This window comes from Ailuropoda melanoleuca, chromosome 7 (assembly GCF_002007445.2).
Source record: "Ailuropoda melanoleuca isolate Jingjing chromosome 7, ASM200744v2, whole genome shotgun sequence".
In the NCBI taxonomy this organism is placed as follows: Eukaryota; Metazoa; Chordata; class Mammalia; order Carnivora; family Ursidae; genus Ailuropoda; species Ailuropoda melanoleuca.
The window spans coordinates 25712861-25732545 of NC_048224.1; the positions used below are offsets into that span (position 1 = coordinate 25712861).

At 38.0% G+C, this 19685-nt stretch overlaps 1 protein-coding gene across 3 annotated transcripts in view; it reads left to right on the forward strand.

Moving 5' to 3' along the window:
• The window catches only part of RECK (reversion inducing cysteine rich protein with kazal motifs), a 67064-nt gene that overhangs the window by 35615 nt on the left and 11764 nt on the right, over positions 1-19685 (forward strand). For all 3 annotated transcript variants that reach the window (XM_034664107.1, XM_019799330.2, XM_019799331.2), the window contains 8 exons: positions 1156-1423; positions 3556-3735; positions 6614-6826; positions 8271-8407; positions 10405-10545; positions 11744-11932; positions 13676-13798; positions 15732-15903. In XM_034664107.1, the coding sequence (XP_034519998.1) occupies positions 1156-1423; positions 3556-3735; positions 6614-6826; positions 8271-8407; positions 10405-10545; positions 11744-11932; positions 13676-13798; positions 15732-15903 (1423 nt within the window). The remainder of the gene's footprint in view (positions 1-1155; positions 1424-3555; positions 3736-6613; positions 6827-8270; positions 8408-10404; positions 10546-11743; positions 11933-13675; positions 13799-15731; positions 15904-19685) is intronic.

Here is a 19685-nt window from a genome sequence, read left to right on the forward strand (position 1 = left end):
GATTTACACTGTGATACTGAAAGACTTGTTTTATAAACTCAGAGGCAGTGATACATGCCTTCTTTGTCCAGCATCTAAAGCAGAACTCCAGTGCTTATAACGTTCTGTGGTATGGCTGTATGATGAAAATTAGAGGATGAAGCATTTGCCACAAATAACTTGTATTCATTTTTTAAAATTTATATATTTTAGAGAGCATGCACATGCATGGTGGGGAGGGACAGAGGCAGAGGGAAAGAATCATAAGCGGACTCCCCACTGAGTGTGGAGCCCCATGCGGGCTTGATCTCACAACCCTGACATCACTACCTGAGCCAAAACCAAGAGTCTGATGCTTAACCGATGGCACCACCCAGGCACCCCAACCTTCATTCATTTTAAAAGCAGAAGCAACCTGATATCTTGTCAGAGTTTGCTATTGTATTATTTAAATTACAGCTTAGAGTGGTGCCTAAGTGGGTGGCTCAGTAGGTTAAGTGTCTGCCTTCGGCTCGGGCCATGATCCCAGGCTTCTGGGATCAAGTCCTATGTCGGGCACCCTGCTCAGGAGAGAGTCTGCTTCTTCTTCTCCCTCTGACCCTCCCCACTGCTCGTGTTCTTGCTCGAGTGTTCTCTCTCTCTAAAATGAATTAAAAAACCTTTAAAAAATAAATTACAACTTAATTAACTCGCACAGATATATAAAAGCTTTATATCCCAGAATTTGATGGAATATGGTTTTTGTGGGTTTTGCTATTGAAATTAGTCATCTCTTTCATTCTGTCAAGAACCAGTCCCTTTTAGGCAGTTGTTTCTAGCATGAAATAATTCCAGTTTGCTCTGTAATATCTTTTCCAGGATCATATGATAGTTTCCATGTAAGGACTTCTTAGGTGTAGGACGAGATGACCTTTCATTTATGTAGGATTGGTGCCTAAGATCCCATGTTTGGAGACAGTGGTAAATTCTGGTAATAGGTACCTTGTCCACCTTTAGCTCTTCAGCTATTTGCTATACTGCAAAGTAATGGAGAGAGAATTTGGTAGGCTGTCTGTACTACAGATCCTGACATATGACTGAGTAGTAGTGTTTCCAGTACACCACCATGTTCTTCTGTTCTGAGCAGTGCGTGACGTAAAATCAGCTAATTAAGCCACATATATTCTAAAAACGTAGGTTTATATTGCTGTGACAGAGCTGAAGACCATGCTTGCCAAAATGCCTGCAAGAGAATTCTGATGTCTAAGAAAACAGAAATGGAGATCGTTGATGGCCTCATCGAGGGTTGTAAAACCCAGCCTCTGCCTCAGGATCCTCTCTGGCAGTGTTTTCTTGAAAGCTCACAGTCTGTTCACCCTGGAGTCACTCTACACCCTCCTCCCTCTACGGGCCTTGATGGAGCTAAATTGCATTGTTGTTCTAAAGCAAACACTTCAACATGTAGGTTAGTATCTCATTTTCCTTTATTAAAACCAGTAGAAAATAGCATTTTAATTAGTGATTTTAAGTCTAGCAAGTGTACGTCATATTTTTGCATTGCGTAGACTTAAGATTTTAGAAGATATAAAATCTTTCTTTCATCCAGCAAATATTAATTGAGCGTCATGTGTATATAAGACATTGTTTTTGAACATTGCTAAAAGAACTGTGTTTTGGGGTATAGAGAATTAACACTGGCAGGGCAATAAATATTTAAAGATGATGCAACATGGATTCTACCTTAAGTACGCTTACAGTTCAGAAGATGCTTTGAAGTGACATCTAAGGGATATTTTCTTTGTTAAATTATGAGACTTTGAATAGTAACTGACCTTTTGGTGAATGATCTGGGTTGGCACTTACACCCAAAGTTAGATAGCAGTGTATTGGCATTCGTTTGGATGATACAGTTAGGGATAAAATAATACAAATATAAGATGGAAGAAACAATCTAGAGACATGAATAAATGGAGATATCCAAGGTCATGATAGACTATAGGTGAAATAGAAGTTTGCTTTATTAGGGATATTTTAGGTGAAAATAGACCATGTATTACTAGAACATTCTGAAATACCACCTACCAGGAGTGCAACAGTTTTTCCTGTGGTTTCTAAATTGAATGGAACTTTAACAAAAATTGTGCCTAGTAACTCATCAAGTTTTACCAAAGATACAAAAAACAAACACAAAAACAAAAACAACCTGGAAAATATCCAAAGAAAATTAACAGAAGAGCTTGAACAGAAGTTGGTCCTGTAATTAAGGAAATTTGCTGATAGGAATTAAATGTATTTATGGGAGGGATGCTGAGTAATTCTTTGAATGTCCTTAAAAGTATTTATGCCCTATAGTCACCAGAGATTAGAATCGCTGTGTCGTCCTACAAGAAGTTCACTAAGAAACACTTTGCCCTACCTTACCTTGATGTAAGATTTTATGGTTTACTTCCATCTTATGATTGGTGTCGGTTTCTATAATTCCTGCTTATATATAGAAAACTAACTCTGAGATGTTATTGAACAGTCTGTCCAAGGTCATAGAAAAAAGTTAAGGACTAGAGAAAGGACTGGCTTCCAGCTCAAAGTACCTAATTTAACTCATTTGCAGCTTCCTCATCTCTATGATGTATAAGCTCCATGGAGAGCAGGGACCTTGTCTCTCTTATTTCCTGCTGCATATCCGGTGCCTTGAACAAGGTCTAACACGAAGCAGGCACTCAGTAAACATCAGTAGAGTAAATGAGCAAAATTATAAAAGTAAAAACATCCTCCTCATAGGGTTAATTATGAAAGTCAAATAAAATGTGGCAGGAATGGAGAATTTTTACTTGTGGCTTTGCATATTTTTGTGGTATTATATTTTATATGACATGTATTATTTTTTTAACATTTTTATTACTTTTATAAATGTTAAAAATTAAACTAATGTGAAGGCACTTTGTAAATGGTACTGATATTATGTTAGTTAGATGCAAGTTGCTTTGTAATCATTGAGTACTACAAATAAGATTGTCATATATTAACTACAATAGTATATAGAAGCCTTGGAATTCATAAACTTTTACACGTAGACTACCTTGGCCTATCTTAAGGAATATAAGTGGCTTTGGGATCATTTTTCAGGGAGAAACTAGTGAACCCTAAGTCTGCAAAGCTTCTTAAATCTGAGGACCATGTCACAGTTTTATCTCCTGTGATTGAAACATAAATATAGGGGAATCTATCTTTGTGGAGGCAAAACCATATGCCTTACCTTACTTTACGTAAAGGTAAAAGAGAGATCAGAAATATAGAAGAAATAATTGTGCCAAGAATAAGAATGTACAAACACTGTAATTAAACATTACATTTAGCACTGAGCTTTGTAGCAGTCATGGGGAAAAGGAAAGAGATGGATGATAAAAGAAGGCTAACATTTGCATGGAACAGTTACACTGTTTATGGCTCTAAATTCTAGGAGATAAATTTTAGTCTTTTGGTTTTTATACTTTTTTTCTTATTTATATTCTAAAGTATAGTTCATAGAATTTGAGTTTTATGTGAATCAAATTACTCATTTGGCTCACCTGTGTTTCTGCATTTGTGCCTTTGTTTCAGAGAACTGTGCACTAAGCTTTATAGCATGAGCTGGGGCAATACACAGAGTTGGCAAGAGTTTGATCGTTTTTGTGAATATAATCCAGTGGAAGTGTCCATGTTGACCTGTTTAGCAGATGTTCGGGAGCCTTGCCAGTTGGGCTGTAGAAATCTTACCTACTGTACTAATTTTAACAACAGGTAGGAGCAAACTATTGTACATGGAATGGAAGTATTTTATCATTATCTTGTTTTTAAATAAGTGAAAAGGCCACTTTACTCTGATTTTTACTGAGAGTTAAAAGGAAGTAGTATTTTTTTATGGTTTCATCTTTAAATGCTATAACCCATCCGATAAATCGCCTCTGGGAAAGGAGGCGCTATAACAAAATCCCTTCTAGGCTAGAGACACTTAAAGCATCTAGAATTCAAAGAATCTTTTCTGCCTTCAGTCTACCATTCTTCCCCTCTTCCTTCTATTACACAACCATTGGAAACAATTCATTGCAGAATAAACCACTGTGACTGATTTGGCCAACCAAATGCCCTCTTTTGAACAGTTTACTTCGAAGTTTACTTCAACCAGTCTGAAGGTCCCACTCAGTGAGTTCCCTATTTCATACAAAAATATTTTCTTATTACCTGTTTATATTTTCTCGAGGTATCAAGTATGGTCAGAAAAACAAGGGTCCAAACCTGAATGGCTGAACAAACAGTGAAGAAAACAAAAAGGCATCCAGAAGCAAAGAGAACACCATATCAGAGAAGGCAGAGAGAGAGTTTCTAAGCAAGAAGGGGCTGGTTTTGTGAGCTATAGCCTGGAGATGAAGGGGGCGAAGAGGGAAAGAATCATTCAGTTGGGCCAGACAGAAGTTTAAACGAACATAAATCCTACTCTTTTTAAAGTATTCAGAATATTTTTTAAAAAAGGTATTCAGAGTATTATTTCAAGTAAGAAAATTGAGATATCTTTACAGCTGGTGATAGAGTGTTAGCCAGTAAGGACCTGGTTTAGAGATTGAGTAAATTTGAAATCTATGAAATGTTTAAAGTTAAACTTGGACACATAGTCTGGCTTCTGGGGATAGTGGAGTAGTTTGTATCAGACTAATACTTCTGCAAGTACCAATTATGAACTTTGTACAAAATATTTAAAAAGTATTGTTTTGAAGGTGTTAGAGAGTGACCAAAAGCAGGAGGGCCAAATCTGATGAAACATAGAAACTGCACTGCATGAGGGCCACAGTTATCCAGTTTTTCCTTCATGGGCACCCTCAGCTCCCTTGCGTGGCATAAAGAATTCAAGCAAAAAGCAGCAGTCATGGGCTGAGGAATTAGAGATCAGAGTTTAGGGCTGCCAGAGTAGCTGGATGCAGGAGTAGAAAACCCCAGAAAGGTGGGAACCACAAAAGGATATGCCCCCAAATCTGCAACAAACGCCCCGTAAATCCTTACATTTAACAAAGTGACAGTATACAAGGTTAACATAGAAAAGCCAATTGTATTTCTGTATGTTAGCAACAAACAATGGGAAAATGAAATTTATTTTTAAATACAAATTTACTCAATTACATCAAAAACCATGAGATACTGAGGGTGGATTTAACCAAAGAGGTGCAAGAGCTATACATTAAGAACCAGAAAACTTTTCAGAGAGAAATTAAAGACAGTGAATAGACAGAGAGAGGTACCATGTTCATGCAATAAAAGACTCAATATTATTCGGATGTTAATTCTCCTGAGACTGATGTCTAGATTCAGTGCAATCCCAATCAAAATCCCAACAGGCTTTTAATTTTTATTTTCTTTATTTTTATTTTTTTTAAGATTTTATTAATTTGACAGAGAGAGACACAGCTAGAGAGGGGACACAAGCAGAGGGAGAGGGAGATGCAGGCTTCCTGCTGAGCAGGCTTCCTGCTCGACCCCAGGACCCTGGGATCATGACCTGAGCCAAAGGCAGATGCTTTAATGACTGAGCCACCCAGTCGCCCCCCAACAGCTTTTTAAAATAGAAATTGCCAGACTAATTCTGAAATTCAAATGAAAATACAAAGGACCTAGGATAGCTAAAAGAATTTTTTTAAAAAAATAACAAATCTGGAGAACTTAACATACCTGATTTCAAGACTTGTTACAACACAAATTAGGGGCACCTGGGGTGGCTCAGTCAGTTAAGTGTCATGATAGCAGGATGCTGGAATCGAGCCGCAGGTCGGGCTGCATGTGCAGTGCAGAGTATGTTTGAGATTCTCTCTCCTTCTTTCTCTCTGCCTCCTGTCTGTTCTCTCTCTCAATAGATAAATAAACAAAATTAATTAATTAATTTAAGATAGGTCATAGAACAAAACATAAAAGCTGAAAATATAAAGTTTCTAGAAGAAAACATAGAATATCTTGACAAACTTGGTGTAGCCAAAGATTTACAAAATGCACCAGTTATGAAAGAAAAAAATTAATGAGTTAGGGTTCAACAGTAAACACTTACTCACAGAAAGACACCATTTAAGATTTGGAAAGGCAGGCCACAGTTTGAGAGAAAATATTCAGTGTATCTCATGTGCATACTTACAGTCACACACACATTTCACAAAGGACTTGTAACCAAAATCTATAAATAACTCCTATAACCTCATAATAAAAAGTCAAACAACCCTTGGGGTGCTTGGGTGGCTCAGTCGGTTAAGTATCTGCCTTCAGCTCAGGTCATGATCCCAGGGTCCTGGGATCGAGTCCCACATCGGGCTTCTTGCTGAGCAGGGAGCTTGCTTTTCCCTCTGCCTCTGCCTGCTACTCCCCATGCTTGTACTCTCTTTCTCTGTCAAATAAATAAACAAAATTGTTAAAAAAAAAAAAAAGTCAAACACCCCAATTAAAAAAATATGGGCAAAAAACTTTCACCAAAGAAGACATCAAAATAGCCACCATACATTCACAGCTGATATCCTTTGATGCGTTATATGTACTTTCTTAAAGAAAATCAGCTTTTCCTACTGCATTAGTATGTCAGGATCTTACGTATTACTTCTCCCTAGAAAATACTTGCCTCTTGATTCTTTCTGGGCTTTTTTCTTTTCAGGCCAACAGAACTTTTCAGGAGTTGTAACGCTCAGTCAGATCAAGGAGCCATGAATGACATGAAGCTGTGGGAGAAAGGAAGCATAAAGATGCCATTTATCAACATACCTGTTCTTGACATCAAGAAGTGCCAGCCAGAAATGTGGAAAGCAGTAGCTTGTTCACTGCAGATTAAACCTTGTCATAGTAAATCCCGGGGAAGTATTATTTGCAAGTAAGTTTCTTTCCTCGCAATGACTCTCCAGTCTTGGTTCAGACCATGATCTGAACACAGCCTATCTTTAGAGTTTTCTCTCCCACCACTTCCCTTTGCCCATCTTCCCCACGTGTCAAATACTTTCTCACTTTTTCCTCCTCTGCTTGAAACACTCTTCCATCTCTACTTGCCCACTGCCTGTCTTTCTTAGCCTCTCTCAAACGCCAGTCATTCCCATGGAATCTTCCCAGATCTCTCCAGCTAACAGTAGTTTATCCTTCCTAAAAACTTCTATAGACCTTTATTTGAACTTCTTTTATGGAATTTAGTTCCAGAAACATTTTGTTAAGTGCCTTCAATACTCAATTCTATTTTTATATTTTAATTTGCGTACTTATATTCTGTTAGACTTCATTCTCCTTGAGGAGTTTATTCTTTGTGACTTTTTTTTTCCCTTGTCTCCTTGTTCCTCTTTTTCTCCTCTTCAGGGATTAGCATAATCCTGACACACAATAGATGTTCCATATATGTTTAATGTGTGTGAGGGAGTCAGTGAATATAGTCATTAGGGCCTATTTCTAGTGAGCATTTTGTGAATGGTTTGCTTAAGAGATCTAGGATAAAGAAAAGATGAAAGCTGCTGTCCTAGGTGAAACCAGAAGTTTTAGCCACATAGTAATCTATTCCAGCTGATCTTCAAGCATCTATCTTTCCAAAATCTTCTCTAAAAAACAAGTTATATCCAGCCCCTAAGTTGTTGGTGTGTGTCTTGGTGCCGCTGGGTACTTGATGACTGATTACAGAGAATTTCAACCATAAACAGGGTCCAGATCTATTCTTTGGTATGATTTGGTGATGACTTGAGTAAGGGGAAAGATGAGGGGTAACTTGGGTGACAAGAGGCAACCAGTGGGAAATTTATAGACTCTTAGTATGAAAACTTACAGAAAAGGAGTCAAATCCCTTTTGAAGACTGAGAAAATTTTAAAGTAGGGTACTTTCCAGTTGTTATGGGCCAAACACCTTAATGTTGATAAATAAAAAGATATTTAAAAAGAGAAGGGGAGGGAGGGAGGAAGAAGCAAGTAAGCATAAGGTCCTGAAAGAAAAGATGTACGATTTTGCAAAGAGCAAATCAGACTAGCCTAGTTTAATTTCCTTTCAAAGACAGGGATAAGCCACACTGATGGTAGTAACAGTATGAATATAAAATTTGAGCAAGGACTTTGATTTCAGGTAAGAGAAAGGGATGCTTTGCTAGTGTAATACATTACTTAGTACTATGCAACCCGAGGTCTTCTCTGACTCCTGTTTTCTTTTGCCATTACTCTGACCTACCCAAGTGTAAAATATTGTTATGAAAACTCACCTTCTAGAAAGGCTTCAGAAAAAGGATTGATATTGACTAGTCAACATGAGAGGTTCCCTGAACCCTAGATTTGTGTGTATTTTTCTTTTTAAGATCAGATTGTGTGGAGATTCTCAAGAAATGTGGGGACCAGAACAAATTCCCTGAAGACCACACAGCTGAAAGTATTTGTGAGCTTCTGTCACCTACAGATGACTTAGAGAATTGTATACCTTTGGATACATACCTCAGTAAGTACTTTGTTTTTTTAGGTTTCAGATATTTCTCCCTTCTGTCTCTGCCCTTCATGTTTGCTTTGGATGAACATCTATCTGTTGAGAATGTGTGGTTTAATGATACTGTCTCAGTTGCAGACTCTTATCTTATTTGCTTGGCCTTTTTGGCACTGGAAAGAATTGTCATCTTAAAATATATAAGCCCAAGTGACTATCTTATCAGTCTGAGGAAGTGATGAACTATTGTTGGTCAGGAATTCTAAGCAGTGAATCTGGGGCAAGTATCTTAGATAATAGCTCCATATCATTGCTGTCCCCTTGCCATGATTTAACCAGGAAGTGGAATTTCCCCAGGGAATCTTCAGCTTTTTGTCATCAGAATATTAGTGGACCTGAGCCAGGCATTGGTTTAGACTGACCCACCAACCAGGGAGTAAGGAATGACGGTCTGGGTTAGTACGTGAAAATGGAACTTTTGTCTCTGCCAAAATATTCCTGCCAAAAGCTAAGCCAAGAGCTAGAAGAATAAGTTGGTATCTCATTGAGGGATCCTGGAGGTGAGTTTCTGAGCAGGAGGTGACCCTGTGTGGTGGAAACCAAAGGGATGACAGTAGAATTCACACCCATGTAGTTAGGGTAGCGCGTCTCTGGGCTGCCGCCAGGGGGCGGTAGTACCCCCGAGCTGACTGGAAAGGCAGCCCGTGATTCTGCTCCTACTTGCTTTGTTTTCCTGTGTCAGATAGGACTAAGTTCTACTGCAAATAATAGAAGAACAGGTAAAGGAAAGGAAAGCCCAGAAATAAATAGTTCAGGGCTGTTACATGGTTCCACCATCCGGAGTGCAGGCTCCTTTTGCTTTCTGCACTGTCCTTAGTGTTTGGCTTCCATCATCAAGGTTACTTCAGGTACTTAATTATCACAACATGGCTCCTGGAATTCCAGCCACCATATCCTAGTGTAAGGGAAAACCACCCTAGCTGTAAGGGAAACTGAGAAAGATGATTTTTTTTAGCCGTGAGCCCATTGTCATACTATTATTAGTAAGTAGGAAGGGAAGAGTGGATGCTAGATTTGCAGCTAGTGGTATCAGCCACATTTTCTCAAGGCCAACAAACTATGTCCCTCAGCCTTTATGATCAGTATAGCAAAAAGAAAGAAAAGAAAAAAGAAAAAGAGCATTAAACTAGAGTATAGTCCTCTGTGACCTTGGACAGATCACCTCTTTCAGCCTCAGCTTCCCTATTTATAAAAGGATTGGGCTGGGCAAGAGGAACTCCAAGAACCCTTATACCTTTAGTAGCCCTACAGTCTGAGTCTGGCCTAATCTAGCTAATGTAGTCGTAAGCCTAGACTCTATTGGAGCAGTGAAATATATGTGTAGAAGGAAAAAAGTTAAATGTTTTTGTTTGAATTTTAATACTCTCTTTACATATCACATATACTTTATACTGAGACTCTTCTATGGTCATTATTTCATAAGTTGACAAATATAATCATGGTACAGGATCCATCTTACCATAGTGAATTATTATAGTTTATGGTAAAATGTGCCAAGTTATTCCTCTTAGGCATAAGCACGTATTTGACCACCTACCCAAAGTATACTTGTCACTTTCCATCCCTTTATACTACTTATTACGTATCAATAGGTGACTTTTTTATTTATACACAGAGAGACACACATGCACACACATACCCCCAGTCTATTTATTGTCTATTTCTCAAATAAATTAGGGATTTGTCAGTTTTGTTCACCACTCTATCTCCAGTGTTCAGAACCTTGTCCAGCATATCGTAATACCCAGTAAATAAACAAGTGAATGAATGTATGGATGTTAATGCTAAATTCACAAATGATCAGAGAATCTGTGTGTTGTAATAGTTTACTAGAATCAGTCCTCACTTTCTGCTCATGTGCCCTCCATTTATTCTAGCCATAATTAATTCAGATAATTTACAGACTTCTCTTACCTTTTTAGGTTGGTTAAACTGATCTGTGTTTGGTTTTTCAGGGCCGAGTACTTTGGGTAACATTGTAGAAGACGTCACTCATCCCTGTAACCCAAATCCTTGCCCTGCTAATGAGCTCTGTGAAGTAAACCGGAAGGGGTGTCCGTCTGGAGATCCCTGCCTTCCATACTCTTGTGTTCAAGGTGAGAAGTAGAGGGGTGTGGGTGTGGGGTGGGTATGGGTTTGTGCTGCTGGTATTTCTGTATAGGGATTATCTTTGGAGTGAGCTAACAATGGACTTTATTTTCTAAGTTATGTTTTCCTATAACATTTGAGGTTTTCCCAATAAACATATGTTAGTTATATAGACAGAAAAGGACAAAGACAAATGTAATTTTCAGTTATCATTTAGATTGTAAACATTCTCAAAAGAGTTACAGGGTTCTTGACAACAAAAGAAAAGAAAACCTTGAGCCAGTTTTTTGTACCTTCTCTTCCATGTTGTAATGTTTGAGAAAGTGCACTGCATGTTGTTCGTGGGTTTTTTTCTTTTCTTTCCTTTAGTTATATGGAGAAAAGGCATACTCGGCGGGATGTACAATTATCTCCATAAGCTTAATGTTTTATTGAGATGCATATGATTTTAAGACTGATTTTTTTAATGCAGGAGGCCTCTTATTGAATAAGAAATGTTTATCCAATTGCATTTTGATGTCTTTCTGTCTTTGCGCATCACTCTAGAGTACAGTGTGGCAATGTTTTGCTTCCTTTTATCTATTTTCCAATTGAAAATGTTTCTTTGTCATGTTAAAATCACCATTTAAAAATATCTTGAATAAGGAATAGAAGACTAAATTAAATAAGCATGAGGTCTCAAAGGATCATCTATAATATTTGTGTAATACCAGAATATATCAGTCAAGATAAATCTTGTTAAACTTGGAAATGAATGGGTTTTCCTTAAGCCCAATCAACTATTCAACTTTTCTTTGAATTTACGATATGCTTGTATTGCATCACTAAAAGTTTTCCTGACCAAGAGTATTCCAAAAATATTGTCAGTTTCCATAGTCCATTTCTTAAATATCTGTGATTTTTTAATATTGTTGATAAGCCCAAAGCAATTAAAAAATACATATCTTATAACATTTTTATACTGAACTATAGCTAACTTTGGGGTATAGGCCCATAGTCACCACCATCTCACGGAACATGGAATTTTTCATTTGGGAGGATATGTTTTGGTCAGTGAACCAAACCAAGTCTTTAACTTAGCGGAAGTTCTATTACGTAAACTTTAGTAGCCACACAGGACCTATGAGACCAATGTAAACTATATCTAATGTCATAACACAATGTCATAGAACAGTACCATCTCTCGGCTTATTTTTGTTTGTACAGGTTGCAAATTGGGAGAAGCCTCTGATTTCATCGTCCGTCAAGGGACACTAATCCAGGTGCCATCATCTGCTGGGGAAGTTGGTTGTTACAAAATTTGCTCATGTGGACAAAGTGGACTCTTGGAAAACTGTATGGAGATGCACTGTATAGATCTTCAGAAGTCATGTATTGTTGGAGGAAAAAGAAAAAGTGAGTCTTGAGCTCTATTTATTTGCTTTGGGCTTTTAATATGTGATTGATTATCTTAACTTTGTAGGAAGAACATTGGGTAGATTACCAGCGGACGGTAAGTTCTACAGATCAGATCCTCCAGGGTAGTATTTTCCAAACCGTACTCTACAGGACACGAGGACTTCTAAGGAACCCTTTTAGGAGCCTCCTCAAGAAGGGACAAAAAGCTAATAACAATTAATTCATACTTACTGAACTTTTCATTTTGTGCCAAGCACTATGCCAAGTCTTGGCCTGTGTTATCTCATGTGAGCCTCCCAGTTGTTCTTTGTCTCCAGTATTGTTGTGAGGAAGCGGATGCTCAGACAGGTCACCCAGCTAGTAAGTGACCAAAGCAGAATTCAGTCCCAGGCCTATCTGACTCCAAAGCCTTTGCCACAGGCAAGGACACAGGTGTTCTCCTTCCCATCCCTTCCTCAACTTTGTCTCTACCAGAAGTAAAAGTCAGAGTTTGACATCATGGAAAGCGAACTGGAGGGTGGGAACTATACTGTTGACTAGGTGTTGGGAGAGAGCACGTGAAGAAGTGCCACCCTTTGATGCCCTCTCTAAAAGTCTGAGAGTCTTGCTTTCTCACTGCTTCCTTAGCCATGTTTTGCTTATAGTCTTAACAACCATTCATGTCAATATACAACCTCAAAAATTGTGGGAAAAAAATGCTACTTTTGAGAATGTACTCCCCCACAGCTATTCACTCTGCTACCCTCTCCCCTACATCACCCCATACCCATCAACCAGGATAGTTCAGCTTATATATGGCTCTTGGTTTACTGTTCTGTGTGAGATCTTATTTGAAAGAAGGGTGCTTTTGGTTACAAAGAGCCTGCAAGTGTCTGCCCTAGTATGAGTCAGGTATTCATTTTTTTAAAAGATTTTATTTATTACTAACATAACATAATTTTAAAAAAGATTTTATTTATTTGAGAGAGAATGGGAGCATGAGCAGCAGGAAGGGGCAGAGGTAGAGGGAGAAGCAGACCCCCCACTGAGCAGGGAGCCCGACTTGGGACTCAATCCCAGAACCCTGGGATCATGACCTGAGCCAAAGGCAGACACTTAACTGAGCCACCCAGGTGCCCCTAGGTATTCATTTTTTAATCCATATTCTACTTAGCCAAAATGTAAGGTAGGTACCTTGTATCACAGAATATCTGAGGATAAACAAATTCATTCCTTCCATAGACTTCCACTGATTAAATGCCCACTCTTTACAGAAGAACATACTAGTGCATTATGGGGCTAAAACTGGGATGAGGGATTGAGGTCATGCTGTACATGATCAGATGGGGGAGAATTAGAGCCACAGAAGGAGCAGCAGACCAAGCGCTCTTCAAGGACCTAGTCATTCCTGCCAGGGCACCAGGAGAGTCTTCAATTCAAAGATGGCATCAGGGCTGATTCTGGAGAGATGACTAAAGTCCCAAAAGGAGGAGAGGAGCATGTGAGGCAAGAGTGGCAGCCAGAAATATTCTCAGAGAATAGGGAACAGTCTGGTGAGACTAGCACTTCAGGGGTTTTAGAGAGAAATGGTGGGAGTTAAGTATGAAAATATAAATATTACAGATTTAACTTCTCAGTTTGTATATTCAGAGGTCATCTTTCAAGAATTTCTATTTTAAAACTTTTTGCACTATTGATTTTTAATTTATGATTTACTTATAAATGCATGAAATGGATCAACATTTTATTTCTTTTTCTTAGGTCACGGGACGTCCTTTAATATTGACTGCAATATCTGTTCTTGTTTTGCTGGCAATTTGGTGTGTTCTACCCGCCTGTGCCTCAGTGAACACAGTTCAGAAGATGACCGTCGCACCTTCACAGGTAACCATGGCCACCCAGAACCTGTCCTTAGTGGCCATCATCAAGTCAGCTTCTCTGGTCTTGCCGTAACTGCAAATGTACACGGTAAAACAGATACATAATCTGAGAACAAGGTGCTTTCCCTCTCTCGATCTGTTTCTTCCTCTGTGAATTAAAGGCATTAAACTAAATGGTTTCCTAGGACCCTTCCAGCACTAATATTCTGAAATTCCATGGGTCAAAAAGAACAGGGCCAAGTGATTAGGACAGTTTGGGTTAAATGTAACTTTTCTACCTGCTAAAATACGCTATCCACCCCTGCCATTATGTTATAAAATATATTTTCTGTGTTTGTGCTGTAATGTTTTTCTCATCACTTTCTTCCCTGTCCTGCCTTAGCTTACTGGCTCATTCCGTAGAGACCCTTATAAATAAAGCTATAGGCAGGAAAAGTAAAGAATGCTCCTTCCAATCTAGTGTATAAAATCTAGAAATTAGATGTCTAAAGTCTGACTTGGGGGATTTCTGGAAAGCCAAAGGTAATACCAAGAGCAAGACAAAGACAAAGGTTGTAAACTCATCATGTAGGCTCCTTCCACTCTTCATCTCCATAGGGAAGGGGAAGAACAAGAAGGTAACTTGGGAAATTATTGTAATTTTGAGACAAGCATTTTTACGAACGTCTCTGAGTCATGTTTGGACTGGGACAATATCTGAGTCCCAAGAAATGTGGTCACTTTGTGGCAGTAAAATCTCCTTAGAGTCTGCTAGCTAGACAGTCATTACCTCAGTTTATCCTGGTACATGAGAGGCTACATGCCACAGGTTAAAAAGGATCCTGCTAGTTGTAAAGTTCATCTTCCAAAAACATTTAGATATAAGTAAATAAGTAAATAAAATAAATAAATAAGTAGTCTTCCACAAAAATCTTTAGTTTACTCTTCATCCCCAATGTTTTTATGGCTTCTCTAAGCAGAATGAATTGCTCTCATCAAAGCAGAGCAGATAAAGGATAATAGTAAGGTTAACAACCACGATGACAATAAGGCATCAAGGTTGGTACTCAGGGTAGATAAGAGGATGGAGTGGGGTTAGTCCTGCCTTTACTTCCCCAGCAGCCTGCTGTGCACTTCTTATTTCTGATTTCCTTTTTATTTCCGGTGGGCTGGAGGTACAAGGTCATAAATCCCTAATCTGTTCTCCTCCCATCCCTCTCCATGTGTCATACTAACTCCTGGGAAAGAAGAATCAACTTGCTGCTATAGCGGCATGAAATGCGGTAAATTTAGGCGGCTACTTACCTGCCTCCTCTTTACCCAGAACCAAGGGTATTTCAGATCTGGAGCAAAGCAGATCCCAGTACAGGGCAATGGATGGTGCTGTTGCTGTCAACAGCTGTAGCTGCTTCTCAAGAAAAGAGCGTCGCGTCTCACTGGCCTTTTCACTTACTGGAGCATGACCCAGCGGCATAAAGTGCAGGAATGTGAAGAAAGTCGTGTTCTTGATTGATTGCTCATAAACATTTTTAAGTCTCAAAATTACAGTAATTTCCCAAGTTACTTTCTTGTTCTTTTGGTATTACCCTTTAACATTCCAGAAATCCCCCAAGCCGGACTTCGGACATCTAAATTCTAGATAGATACACTAGATTCGGAGGAGCATTCTTTACTTTTCCTGCCTATAGCTTTGTTTATATGGATCTCTACCCCTGGGATCTAGGTCTGGAAGCCCTCGATCAGCTGGCAATAAATGGAACAAAGGAAAGTCATTATGCAGACAACTGGCTTTTCAGAGCCTTGCCACCTTTAAAAGCACTATCAGAGATTGGAGGGATGCTTTTTTCCTGACTTAACTCACAATTCTATTTTAACTTGAGAGCTCCATGTTAATTAGGAAATGTGACGGGCGGGGGAATGTACAAGTACCCATCATTGAGTCTGTGTCCTCTCCACAGGTCTGCCCTGTAACTGTGCAGATCAGTTCGTCCCCGTGTGTGGGCAGAATGGACGCACTTACCCCAGTGCCTGCATTGCTCGCTGTGTGGGCCTCCAAGACCATCAGTTTGAGTTTGGATCATGCATCTCAAAGGATCCATGTAATCCTAATCCCTGCCCAAAAAACCAAAGGTAAATTAAATGGCTCCCTATCTTTTCTTTCTTTCTTTTTTTTTTTAAGTTTTTATTTTAATCACCTGGTCCTCATCACCTATTTCACCCATCCCCCCACCCACCTCTCCTCTGGTAACCATCAGTTTGTTCTCTATAGTTAAAAGTCTGTTCGTTGGTTTGTCTCTGTCTTTTTTGCCCAGTGTTTGTTTTGTTTCTTAAATTCCATGTCTGAGTGAAATCATACAATATTTGTCTTTCTCTGACTTATTTCACTTAGCATTATACTCTCTAGCTCCATCTATGTTGTTGCAAAGGGCAAGATTTTTTTTTATGGCTGAATAATATTCCATTGTGTATATGTATATATATATATACCACATCTTTATCCATTCATCAGTTGATGGACACTGGGCTGCTTCCATATCTTGGCTATTGTAAATAATGTTGCCATAAACATGAGGTGCATGCATCCCTTTGAATGAGTGTTTTTGTAATTTTGGGGTAAATACCCAGTAGTGCTATTGCTGGATCATAGGGTAGTTCTATTTTTAACTTTTTGAGGAAGCTCCATACTGTTTTCCATAGTGACTGCACCAGTTTGCATTCCCACCAACAGTGCAAGAGGGTTCCTTTTTCTCCACATCCTCGCCAACACTGGTTGTTTCTTGTGTTGTTGATTTTGGCCATTTTGACAGGTATGAGGTGATATCTTATTGTATTATTGATTTGCATTTCTCTGATGATGAGTGATGAGCATCTTTTCATGTGTGTATTGGCCATCTGGATGTCTTCTTTGGAGAAATGTCTGTTCATGTCTTCTATTTTTTAACTGGATTATTTGTTTTTTGAATGTTGAGTTTTATAAGTTCTTTATGTATTTTGGATACTAACCCTTTATCAGATATGTCATTTGCAAATATCTTCTCCCATTCTGTAGATTGCCTTTTAGTTTTGTTGATTGTTTCCTTTTCTGTGCAGAAGCTTTTTATTTTGATGTAGTCCAAATAATTTGTTTTTGCTTTTATTTCCCTTGCCTCAGGGGACCCATCTAGAAAAAAGTTGCTACAGCCAGTGTCAAAGAAATTACTGCCTGTGTTCTCTTCTAGCATTTTTATGGTTTCAGGCCTCACATTTAAGTCTTTAATCCATTTTTAATTTATTTTTGTGTATGGTATAAAAACATGGTCCAGTTTCTTTCTCTTGCATGTTGCTGTCCAATTTTCCTAACACCATTTGTTGAAGAGATTGTCTTTTTCCCATTGGATATTCTTTCCTGTGTTGTCAAAGATTAATTGACCATGTAATTGTGGGTTTACTTCTAGGTTTTCTATTCATTGATCTATGTGTCTGTTTCTGTGCCAGTACTATATTATTTTGATTACTACAGCTTTGTAATATAACTTGAAGTCTAGAATTGTGATGCCTCCAGCTCTGCTTTGCTTTTTCAAGATTATTTTGGCTACTCAGGGTCTTTCATGGTTCCGTAAGCATTTTAGGATTATTTGTTCTAGTTCTGTGAAAAATACTGTTGGTATTTTGAGAGGGATTACATTAAATGTGTAGATTGCTTTGGTTAATGTAGATATTTTAACAGTATTTGTTCTTCCAATCCATGAGCATGGATTGTCTTTCCATTTCTTTGTGTGATCTTCAATTTCTTTCATCAGTGTTTTATAGTTTTCAGAGTACGGGTCTTTTACCTCTTTGGTTAGGTTTATTCCTAGATATCTTATTATTTTTGGTGTATTGTAAATGGGATTGTTTTCTTAATTTCTCATTCTGTTACTTCATTATTGGTGTATAGAAATGTAATGATTTCTGTAAATTGATTTTGTATCCTCGGACTTTATTGATTTTGTGTATCAATTCTAGCAGTGTGTTGGCGGAGTCTTTCTCGTCTTCTATGTATAGCATCATGTCATCTGCAAATAGTGAAAGTTTTACTTCTTCCTTACTGATTTGGATGCCTTTTACTTCTTTTTGCTGTCTGATTGTTGTGGCCAGGACTTCCAGTACGATGTTGAATAAAAGTGATGAGACTGGTCATCCTTGTCTTGTTCCTGACCTTAGGGGAAAGGCTCTCAGTTTTTCCCCATTGAGGATGATGTTAGCTGTGGGTTTTCCATGTATGGCCATTACTATGTTGAGGTATGTTCCCTCTAAACCTTTGTTGAGGGTTTTTCTCATGAATGGATGTTGTACTTTGTCAAATGCTTTTTCTGCATCTGTTGAAATGATCACATGGTTCTTATCCTTTCTCTTGGTGATGTGATGTATCATGTTGATTGATTTGCGAATATTGAACCACCCTTCCAACCCAGGAATAAATCCCACTTAATCATGGTGTATGATTTTTTAAATGTATTGTTGGATTCGGTTTGCTAGTATTTTGTTGAGGGTTTTTGCATCTATGTTCATCACAGACATTGGCCTGTAGTTCTCTTTTTGTGATATCTTTATCTGATTTTGGTATCATGGTAGTGCTGACCTCATAGAATGAATTTGGACGTTTTCCTTCCTTATCTATTTTTTGGGATAGTTTGAGAAGAATAGGTATTAACTCCTCTTTACATGTTTGGTAGAATTTGCCTATGAAGCCGTCTGGCCCTGGACTGTTGTTTTTTGGGAGTTTTTAAATTGCTGATTTAATTTCTTTGCCGGTGATCAGTCTGTTCAAATTTTCTGTTTCTTCCTGTTTCAGTTTTGGTAGGTATATATTTCTAGGAATTTATCCATTTCTTCTGGGTTGTCCAATTTGTTGGCGTATCATTTTTCATAATATTCTCATAAGGGTTTGTATTTCTGTGGTGTTTGTTATTCTCCTCTCTCACTTGTGATTTTATTTATTTGGGTCCTTTCCCTTTTTTTGTTCATAAGTCTAGCTAGAGGTTTTTCAATTTGATTTATTTTTTTTTGAACTGTGAACTAGTTCCTGGTTTCATTGATCTGTTGTATTGGTTTTTGGTTTTTTGTTTATTTTAGTTTATGTAACTTATTTCTGCTCTAATCCTTATTACTTCCTTCCTTCTGCTGGTTTTGGGTTTTATTTGCTCTTTTTTCTGGCTCCTTTAGGTGTAAGGTTAGGGTGTTTATTTGAGATTTGATTTTTCCTGCTTCTTGAGGTAGGCCTGTATGCTATAAATGTCCCTCTTAGAACCACTTTTACTGTATCCCGAAGGTTTTGGACCACTGTGTTTTCATTTTCATTTGTTTCCATATACTTTTTTATTTTTTCTTTTATTTCTTGATTGACCCATTCGTTTTTAGTAGCATGTTATTTAACCTCCATGCATTTTTGATCTTTCCAGATTTTTCCTTGTGGTTAGCTTCTAGTTTCATAGCATTGGGTCAGAAAAGATGTATGGTATGACTTCAGTCTTTTTAAATTTGTTGAGGCTTGTTTTGTGGCCTGATATGTGATCTATTCTGGAGAATGTTCTGTCTGCACTTGAAAAGAATGTATTGTGCTGTTTTATGATGAAATGTTCTCAATGTATTTGTTAAATTCATCTGGTCCAGTGTGTCATCAAATCCCTTGTTTCCTTATTGGTTTTCTGTTTAAGTGATCTATTGATTTCAGTGGGGTGTTAAAGTCCCCTACTTTGTATTATTATCAATTAGTTCCTTTATGTTTGTTATTAACTATTATATGTATTTGGGTGCTCCCAAGTTGGGTGCATAAATATTTACAATTGTTATATCTTCTTGTTGGAGTGTACCCTTTATTATTATATAGTGTTCTTCTTTGTCTCTTGTTACAGTCTTTGTTTTAAAATCTATTTTGTCCGATATAAGTATTG